The following is a 10,000-nucleotide window of genomic DNA, read 5'->3' as shown; positions in this document are numbered from 1 at the left end:
GAAAATAAAGACAGATATTAAGAGCACGGAGGAAGAGTGACAGAGAGTGAAAGCCCAGAGAGAAAGAGAGGGAGGGAAGGAAAGAGAGGGAGAGATAGGGAGGGAGGGACTGACCAGAATGACGGAGGGAGGAGGGACAGGAGGAGGAAAGTAGAGGAGAGGAAGAGAGATATTGAAGTAGTCAGCACAGTTAGCGAGTGAGTGAGGGAGGGAGCCAGGGAGAAGAGAGAAAGAAAGAGCAAAAGAGGTACAGCTCAGCAAATCAAGGCTTTCAGCCAGTCACAGCTATTCTCTACTCAGCTGCTGTGTTCTAGCCAGAGAGGAGAGTTTCACTGACTCTATTCTCTACTCAGCTGCTGTGTTCTAGCCAGAGAGGAGAGTTTCACTGACTCTATTCTCTACTCAGCTGCTGTGTTCTAGCCAGAGAGGAGAGTTTCACTGACTCTGAAAAGCGAGAGAGAGCAACAAAAAAACGAGAGAAAGAGAGAGGGGAAAAAGCTAACTGTGGAAGAGTGGGAGAGAGAGCAAGAGAGCAAGGGAGACAGAGAGAGAGAGAGGCAGAGAGAGAGAGAGAGCGAGAGAGACAGAGAGAGAGAGAGAGAGAGAGAGAGAGAGAGAGAGAGAGAGAGAGAGAGAGAGAGAGAGAGAGAGAGAGAGAGAGAGAGAGAGAGAGAGAGAGAGAGAGAGAGAGAGAGAGAGAAAGAATAAGAGGTTCTCTGTCCAGAGTTTAGGAGGAGAAAATGGATTCCGACTCGGGGGAGCAGAGTGAGGGGGATCTCTCTCCAGGTAAGATTGCTTGCTAATGTGTGTGTGTGTGTGTTTGTGTGCTTGTGCATGTGGCTGCGTTTATATGTGTCTATGTGTGTTTGTTTGTGTGTGTGTTTGTGTCTCTGTGTCTATTCAAACTTGTAGTAGGTAGAGGTCTCCACTAATGGTTAAAAGGTTAGGATTGGACTGTGATCTTTCCTGTGTTTATTTATCTCTGGTCTGTACATGCGGAGCTGCAGCCTGCCTTCCGCTCAGTGTGTGTCTGTAAGGCGGCTCAGTGTGTGAGCCGTGGCCATGATTAGCGGGCCAGGCAAGCTGAGACGTGTGTGTGTGTGTGTGTGTGTGTGTGTGTGTGTGTGTGTGTGTGTGTGTGTGTGTGTGTGTGTGTGTGTGTGTGTGTGTGTGTGTGTGTGTGTGTGTGTGTGTGTGTGTGTGTGTGTGTGTGTGTGTGTGTGTGTACGTGTGTCTGTGTGCTTGTGTCTGTGTACGTGTGTGTGTGTGCGTCAGTGAGTGTGTGCGTACGTACATATGTGCCTGTGTGTACATGATTGTGTGTGTGTCAAGCTATTAGATGTTCTAATAATCAACACATCTACTAGGGACCTCCTCTGTACTCTCCTCCCCTCAAGTCATCCTCAGAGGATACATCAATATTTAACAGACAGGTTCTGTTTGACTACATGGACAGAGTGTGGATCTCGTCTTACGTTCCAATACAGAGATCAATATTTATATATGCATCCCAAATGGCACCCTATTCCCTATATAGCACACTACTTTAGACCAGGACCCTATTCCCTATATAACACACTACTTTAGACCAGGGCCCTATTCCCTATATAACACACTACTTTAGACCAGGACCCTATTCCCTATATAGCACACTACTTTTGACCAGAGCTCAATAGGCCTTGGTCAAAGTAGTGGACTAAAATGGGAATATGGTGCCATTTGGAACGCACACTTACAGATGTAGGATCTTAATTAAATCAATCTAAAGTTTGTCATTTCCACTTTAACATTTCAGATTTTATTTGCCCTAACAAAAAACCTACAAAGAAATTACAGTAATTATAACCCACATAATAATTCACATTTCCTGTTACTGCAGGATTATTTTCCTGGTGTATCAAACTGGCTCAAATGAAGATCCTACATCTGTATTGTGTGTCTATGGACGTTTTATGGTTGTAAAGTCCAGGGGCAAGACTGTGGCAGTGAAAGGAGAAAGTTAGTGCTCCTGGTTAATGTTTTCATTATGGCTGTTCATTAAGTAGCTGTGATCCTACAGAGAATTCCACTCAGGCAATACAACTGTCTTCAAACACACACAAACACACACACACACACACATATACACACACACACACACACACACACACACACACACACACACACAGAGACACACACACACACACACACACAATCATTAATCCAGCCAGGTCACTTGTGATACAAGTCAGTATTGGACGTACATCCATGTCTGAGGATATCGGGAGATGATGTGGAAACTGGCCACTAGGGGCAACAGTGAGTGTTTTGCTATGGTGGACGGGGATGGCGGATGGGCGTAAGCATCTGCCACTGATTCCATGAGTTCCAATCCAGCGATAGAAAGTCTTCTTTCAATGTATTTTTTTTAAGCCTATCCCAAACCGTAATCCTAACCTTAACCATTCAGAGTTAATGCCTAACCTTGAGAAAATGTGGAGTTAATGTCTGAACTTAACCCTAACATAAAAAATTCTGAGTTCATGCCTAAACTTAACCTTGAACACTTACAAATTTGATGTTTGAGAAACGTGGATGGACGTCTAATTGTGACATGAGATTGTGAGAACTGGTAGCATTATGTAACGATCGTCTAATGGAGGAGACCAAAATGCAGCGTGGTAAGTGTTCATATTATAATTTAATTCAAAACTGAACACTAAACAAAATAACAACGAGAGTGAACGAAAACGAAACAGTTCTGTTAGGTGAAGACACAAAACAGAAAACAACTACCCACAAACACAGGTGGGAAAAGGCTACCTAAGTATGGTTCTCAATCAGAGACATCGATAGACAGCTGCCTCTGATTGAGAACCACACCCGGCCAAACACATAGAAATAGACAACATAGAACACAACATAGAATGCCCACCCCAACTCACGCCCTGACCAACCAAAATAGAGACATAAAAAGGATCTCTAAGGTCAGGGCGTGACACATTAATCATAGGACTACTTTCAGAAGGCCTGTTTCCATAGTAATGCTGGCACATGCTGTAATATACAACATCAGGTGGTGTCCTCAGTATAGCTCCCTATGTCTGAAAGTCCCCTGTTCTTTACCATATCTCTAATGTCGTGGTTTGTCTTCAGTCACAGGACCCCTAACCCCTCTGAGACCTGTGTGAAGGGCCGTGTTTACGTTTAGTCTGGTTTTTAAAATTGTTTGGGGAGACAGAAGCTTACTATGCTGGAGGCATTATAATATCCTTAAAGCCTACAGCATTCTCACTCTCCTGCTCTCTCACTGACTCTCTCTCTCTTTAGTCACTCTTTCTCTCACTCTCCCCCTCTCTCACTGACTCTCTCCTCGCTCTCTTTAGTCACTCTTTCTCTCACTCTCCCCCCATCTTACTGACTCTCTCTCTCTCCTCTCTCTCTTTAGTCACTCTTTCTCTCACTCTCCCCACATCTCACTGACTCTCTCCTCTCTCTCTCTTTAGTCACTCTTTCTCTCACTCTCCCCCCATCTCACTGACTCTCTCTCTCTCCTCTCTCCCTTTAGTCACTCTTTCTCTCACTCTCCCCACATCTCACTGACTCTCTCTCTCCTATTTCTCTTTAGTCACTCTTTCTCTCACTCTCCCCACATCTCACTGACTCTCTCTCTCCTCTCTCCCTTTAGTCACTCTTTCTCTCACTCTCCCCACATCTCACTGACTCTCTCTCTCCTCTCTCCCTTTAGTAACTCTTTCTCTCACTCTCCCCACATCTCACTGACTCTCTCTCTCCTCTCTCCCTTTAGTCTCTCTTTCTCCCTACTCTCACCACATCTCACTGACTCTCTCTCCTCTCTCCCTTTAGTCACTCTTTCTCTCACTCTCCCCACATCTCACTGACTCTCTCTTTCTTTCTTTTGTGACTCTCTGTCACCCCTATCTCTCTAACTATCTTTCTCCTTTCTCCTGTCGCCTGTCTCTCTCTCTCTCTTTCTCTCTATCTCTCTCTCGCTGGCATTTTAATCTTGCTCAAAGCAGAGGCTAGTGTCTAAAGCTGTGATCTTTCATTCAAATGCTTCTCTTTTTAGAGGGAATTATGCCTGAACAAAGTTACAATAAAGGACTCCTCAAACAACCATAATACTGTCTGTTAATACAGTAGGTAGGAGATGGGAGGAGAGGGTAGGAGAGGGGAGAAGGGAGGAGAGGGGAGGAGAGGGGAGAAGGGGAGGACATGTTTGGTTCTGGGTATGGTCATAGCTGTGGTATATTTCTCTTTCTATGGTCTATTGACTCCTATCTACTCCCCTGGGCCCTGTGAACTCACTGGACTACCCTGTCTCTCTCTCTCTCTCTCTCTCTCTCTCTCTCTCTCTCTCTCTCTCTCTCTCTCTCTCTCTCTCTCTCTCTCTCTCTCTCTCTCTCTCTCTCTCTCTCTCTCTCTCTCTCTCTCTCTCTCTCTCTCTCTCTCTCTCTCTCTCTCTCTCTCTCTCTCACACACACACACACACACACATACCTTTCCCATGGCACACATCCATTTACTGCCCTTCACACACGTTATCCCTCTTGCAGCCCAAACACTCTTCTCCCTTCCCACAAACACACCCTTACACCCTTAAACACACATGCACATACATTGCCAAAATCCAGAAGCTGGAAAATCTTTCAAACTCAGGAAAAGAGAGAGAGAGAGGAGAACAGAGAGAGATGGAGGGAGGCCCTGACTGGAAAAGACGACTCAGGAGAAGAGAGAGAGATGGAGGGAGGCCCTGACTGGAAAAGACAACTCAGGAAAAGAGAGAGAGAGAAGAAAAGAGAGAGAGATGGAGGGAGGCCCTGACTGGAAAAGACGACTCAGGAGAAGAGAGAGAGATGGAGGGAGGCCCTGACTGGAAAAGACGACTCAGGAAAAGAAAGAGAGATGGAGGGAGGCCCTGACTGGAAAAGACGACTCAGGAAAAGAGAGAGAGAGAGGAAAAGAGAGAGAGATGGAGGGAGGCCCTGACTGGAAAAGACGACTCAGGAGAAGAGAGAGAGATGGAGGGAGGCCCTGACTGGAAAAGACGACTCAGGAAAAGAAAGAGAGATGGAGGGAGGCCCTGACTGGAAAAGACGACTCAGGAAAAGAGAGAGAGATGGAGGGAGGCCCTGACTGGAAAAGACGACTCAGGAGAAGAGAGAGAGATGGAGGGAGGCCCTGACTGGAAAAGACGACTCAGGTAAAGAAAGCGAGATGGAGGGAGGCCCTGACTGGAAAAGACGACTCAGGAAAAGAAAGAGAGATGGAGGGAGGCCCTGACTGGAAAAGACGACTCAGGAAAAGAGAGAGAGATGGAGGGAGGCCCTGACTGGAAAAGACGACTCAGGAAAAGAAAGCGAGATGGAGGGAGGCCCTGACTGGAAAAGACGACTCAGGAGAAGAGAGAGAGATGGAGGGAGGCCCTGACTGGAAAAGACGACTCAGGAAAAGAAAGAGAGATGGAGGGAGGCCCTGACTGGAAAAGACGACTCAGGAGAAGAGAGAGAGATGGAGGGAGGCCCTGACTACAAAAGACGACTCAGGTAAAGAAAGAGAGATGGAGGGAGTCCCTGACTGGAAAAGACGACTCAGGAAAAGAAAGAGAGATGGAGGGAGTCCCTGACTGGAAAAGACGACTCAGGTAAAGAAAGAGAGATGGAGGGAGGCCCTGACTGGAAAAGACGACTCAGGTAAAGAGAGAGAGATGGAGGGAGGCCCTGACTGGAAAAGACGACTCAGGTAAAGAAAGAGAGAAGGAGGGAGGCCCTGACTGGAAAAGACGACTCAGGTAAAGAGAGAGAGATGGAGGGAGGCCCTGACTGGAAAAGACGACTCAGGAAAAGAAAGAGAGATGGAGGGAGGCCCTGACTGGAAAAGACGACTCAGGTAAAGAGAGAGAGATGGAGGGAGGCCCTGACTGGAAAAGACGACTCAGGTAAAGAAAGAGAGATGGAGGGAGGCCCTGACTGGAAAAGACGACTCAGGTAAAGAGAGAGAGATGGAGGGAGGCCCTGACTGGAAAAGACGACTCAGGAAAAGAAAGAGAGATGGAGGGAGGCCCTGACTGGAAAAGACGACTCAGGAAAAAGGGATTTTTCCTCTAGTTGCAGTAAAAGAAGAGTTTAGGTCGTAAACACCAGCGCACCTCGCAGCAGGGCCTGAAGTGTGTGTCTCTGTCTATGCATTCCATGGTCTGAGTCAGTTAGAATCGCCCATCTTATTCAGTTTAAAGAGGCAGACCCCTTACTGAAACATGGAATTAGTCTTCACTTATAGGTCACAGGAAACACACACACACACTGATCTTGCTTTTCACACCCGGATGACATCATTGGCTGTGGACGTTGCGGAGCCGGGCTATCCGATGGAACCGCAGTAATCTCTTTGTGAGTGTGCGTGTCTGTGTGAGTTTGTGTGTGTGTGTGCGTGCGTGTGGCTGTGTGTGTCGCTGTGCATTTGGGTGTGTGTGAGTGTATGTGCATGTGTGTGTGTGCATGTGTGTGTGTGTGTGTGTGTGTGTGTGTGTGTGTGTGTGTGTGTGTGTGTGTGTGTGTGTGTGTGTGTGTGTGTGTGTGTGTGTGTGTGTGTGTGTGTGTGTGTGTGTGTGTGTGTGTGTGTGTGAACCACAGTCATTTCCTCCAGGCCTAGTGTAGTTGGTTAGTCAGTGGTATGGCAGCCAGACTGACTATAGCAGCAGTCCCAAACCAATACTGGAGTAGGACTGATGCCTGATGGGACTGATGCCTGTTAGTAAAGCCTAACTGATCCACTAGTGCTCTGGTCAAAGTGCTCTGGTCAAATTCCTCTAGTCAAAGTGCTCTGGTCAAAGTGCTCTAGTCAAAGTGCTCTAGTCAAAGTGCTCTAATCAAAGTGCTCTAATCAAAGTGCTCTGGACAAAGTGCTCTAATCAAAGTGCTCTAGACAAAGTGCTCTAGACAAAGTGCTCTGGACAAATCCCTCTAGTCAAATTCCTCTAGTCAAAGTACTCTAGTCAAAGTGCTCTGGACAAAGTGCTCTAGTCAAAGTGCTCTGGTCAAAGTGCTCTGGTCAAAGTGCTCTGGACAAAGTGCTCTAGTCAAAGTGCTCTGGTCAAAGTGCTCTGGTTAAAATGCTCTAGTCAAAGTGCTCAGGTCAAAGTGTTCTGGTCAAAGTGCTCTGGTCAAAGTGCTCTGGTCAAAGTGCTCTGGTCAAAGTGCTCTGGTCAAAGTGCTCTGGTCAAAGTGCTCTGGACAAAGTGCTCTGGACAAAGTGCTCTAGTCAAAGTGCTCTAGTCAAAGTGCTCTGGTCAAAGTGCTCTGGACAAAGTGCTCTAGTCAAATTGCTCTAGTCAAATTGCTCTGGTCAAAGTACTCAGGTCAAAGTGCTCTGGTCAAAGTGCTCAGGTCAAAGTGCTCTGGTCAAAGTGCTCTGGTCAAAGTGCTCTGGTCAAAGTGCTCTAGTCAAAGTGCTCTGGACAAAGTGCTCTGGTCAAAGTGCTCTGGTCAAAGTGCTCTGGTCAAAGTGCTCTGGTCAAAGTGCTCTGGACAAAGTGCTCTGGTCAAAGTGCTCTAGTCAAAGTGCTCTGGTCAAAGTGCTCTGGTCAAAGTGCTCTGGTCAAAGTGCTCTAGTCAAAGTGCTCTGGTCAAAGTGCTCTAGTCAAAGTGCTCTGGTCAAAGTGCTCTGGTCAAAGTGCTCTAGTCAAAGTGCTCTAGTCAAAGTGCTCTAGTCAAAGTGCTCTGGTCAAAGTAGTACACTATGAAGGGAATAGAGTGCCATTTGGAGGCAAAACCGTGATCACTACAGTATATGACTAAATCATCACTCACACAGTATGACTATACAACTATATTACTGACTAGTGTTTTGTAATTAGCCTTTAAATCATGAACCCTTATTGGAGCAGTGGTTAGCATGTCTGCCTATTTGGGCTAGGAAACCCGGGATGGAGACCCGCAAAGGGCGTTGCACTGTCACTGTTTGTTAAAATCACTACAGTAATGTATACCATTGGATCTGGAACTCTCCTGTCTCCTCTCTCAGATCCACCATGTGGTTAACATACACATCAGAGGAACTCAACAGACCCTGACAGACCCAAGGCTCTGTGTGTGTGTGTGTGTGTGTGTGTGTGTGTGTGTGTGTGTGTGTGTGTGTGTGTGTGTGTGTGTGTGTGTGTGTGTGTGTGTGTGTGTGCGTGCGTGCGTGCGTGCGTGCGTGCGTGCGTGCGTGCGTGCGTGCGTGCGTGTGTGCGTGCGTGCGTGCGGGCGTGCGTGTATGCGTGTGTCCTTCATAGAGCTCATGGTCAGGGATGGTGCCAGTCTCTCCTGAGGCTTTGACCAGCTGTGCATCTACAACACACTCTGATGGAATTAAAGACACACACACCCATGGAAAGACAGCGAGATAGAGAGAGAGAAACATAGAGAGTGAGATAGAGAGAGAGAAACATAGAGAGTGAGATAGAAAGAGAGACACACACATATAATAGTAGATCCAGCTCTTTCACATTTTCACAGGCCTCCCAAAAAAGTAATCAAATGCACATTGACACTAACAAATGTTTCAGTTTCACAAAAAGCCACTGAACTCACTGGGCCTTTTAGACCAGGATGTGTCTGAGACAGTGTGAATTACTGGCTTTAGATTCACTCAGCTCCTCTCTTTTACCTCAGCTCTCTGAATGAACTAGTAAACAAACAAATGGGCCAAGGTTATGGGGAAGAGTTGGCAGAGAGAGAGAGAGAGAGAGAGAGATAGCGAGAGAGAGAGCGAGAGAGAGAGAGAGAGAGAGACCCAACCAAGTCATGAGAAAACAAAAACAAAAATTACTTGACTCATTGGAAAGAATTAACCAAAAAACGGAGCTAACTGGAATGCTTTCTGGCCCTAAACAGAGAGCACAGTGGCAGAATACCTGACTTTGACTACGTACAGACTCATTGACCATAGCCTTTCTATTGGGAGAGGCCACCATACGCAGACCTGGCTCTCTTTGTGCCCACTGGCCACAAAGTGAGGTAGAAACTGAGCTGCACTTCATAACCTCCTGCCAAATGTATGACCATATTAGAGACACATATTTACTTCAGATTAAACAAACCCACAAAGAATTCAAAAGCAAATCAAATGTTGATAAACTCCCATATCTACAGGGTGAAATACCACAGTGTGCCATCACAGCAGCAATATTTGTGACCTGTTGCTATACGAGAAGGGCAACCAGTGGAGTACAAACACCATTGTAAATACAACTTATATTTATCTGTTTATTTGTTTTCCTTTCGTACTTTAACTTTATGCACATTGTTACAACACTGTACATAGCCAATAATATTACATTTGAAATGTCTCTATTCTTTTGAAACTTTTGTGAGTGTAATGTTTACTTTATTTATGATTGTTTACTTCATTACGGTGTACTGTCTATTTCACTTGCAATGTAAACACATGTTCCCCATTCCAATAAAGCCCTTTGAATTTAATTCAATTGAGAGAGAGAGAGAGAGTGAGGAAGCGAGAGAGAGAGAGAGAGTGAGGAAGCGAGAGAGAGAGACAGAGTGAGGAAGCGAGAGAGAGAGAGAGAGAGAGAGAGAGAGAGAGAGAGAGAAAGACAGAGAGAGAGAGAGAGAGAGAGAGAGAGAGAGAGAGAGAGAGAGAGAGAGAGTTGGCTGTGGTGGTGTTTTGGTCATTGAAGCCACTCCATGCTGAGTCTTGGCTGAGGGGAAGACTAGAGAAGACTGCGACCGGAAAACCTCTTTCTTTCATTCTCTCACTCTCCCTCTTTCACTCTCTCACTATCTCCTTTCGCCCTCCTTCCCCCATTTCTCTTTCTCGTCTTCTATGAATCTGAAGGAGAGAAGAGCTCACCTGCTGGGGCACCTAGAATGCAGAGAGATGAGAAAAAGTTGAGAAAAAGTAGAGAGAAAGAAAGAAAGAAAGAAAGAGAAGAGGGGAAGAGAGAAAAGGGAAAGAGAAAGAGAGAAATAGAGAATAGAGAGAAAAAAAGAGAAAGAAAGAG

General features: G+C 46.2%; 1 protein-coding gene across 2 annotated transcripts in view; it reads left to right on the top strand.

Annotated features, from left to right (window-relative positions):
* LOC139575748 (tumor necrosis factor alpha-induced protein 8-like protein 3) overlaps positions 1-10,000 on the top strand; it is a 37,845-nt gene that overhangs the window by 232 nt on the left and 27,613 nt on the right. For both annotated transcript variants that reach the window (XM_071401012.1, XM_071401011.1), the window contains exon 1: positions 1-786. This exon is cut by the window's left edge. Coding sequence is in view for 1 of the 2 variants with exons in the window: in XM_071401011.1 (XP_071257112.1) it covers positions 741-786 (46 nt within the window). In the remaining variant the exon portion in view is untranslated. The remainder of the gene's footprint in view (positions 787-10,000) is intronic.

Source organism: Salvelinus alpinus, chromosome 5 (genome assembly GCF_045679555.1).
Source record: "Salvelinus alpinus chromosome 5, SLU_Salpinus.1, whole genome shotgun sequence".
Lineage (NCBI taxonomy): Eukaryota > Metazoa > Chordata > Actinopteri > Salmoniformes > Salmonidae > Salvelinus > Salvelinus alpinus.
The sequence above is the reverse complement of the archived record's forward strand: the minus strand, read 5'-3'. Positions and strand labels throughout refer to the sequence as shown.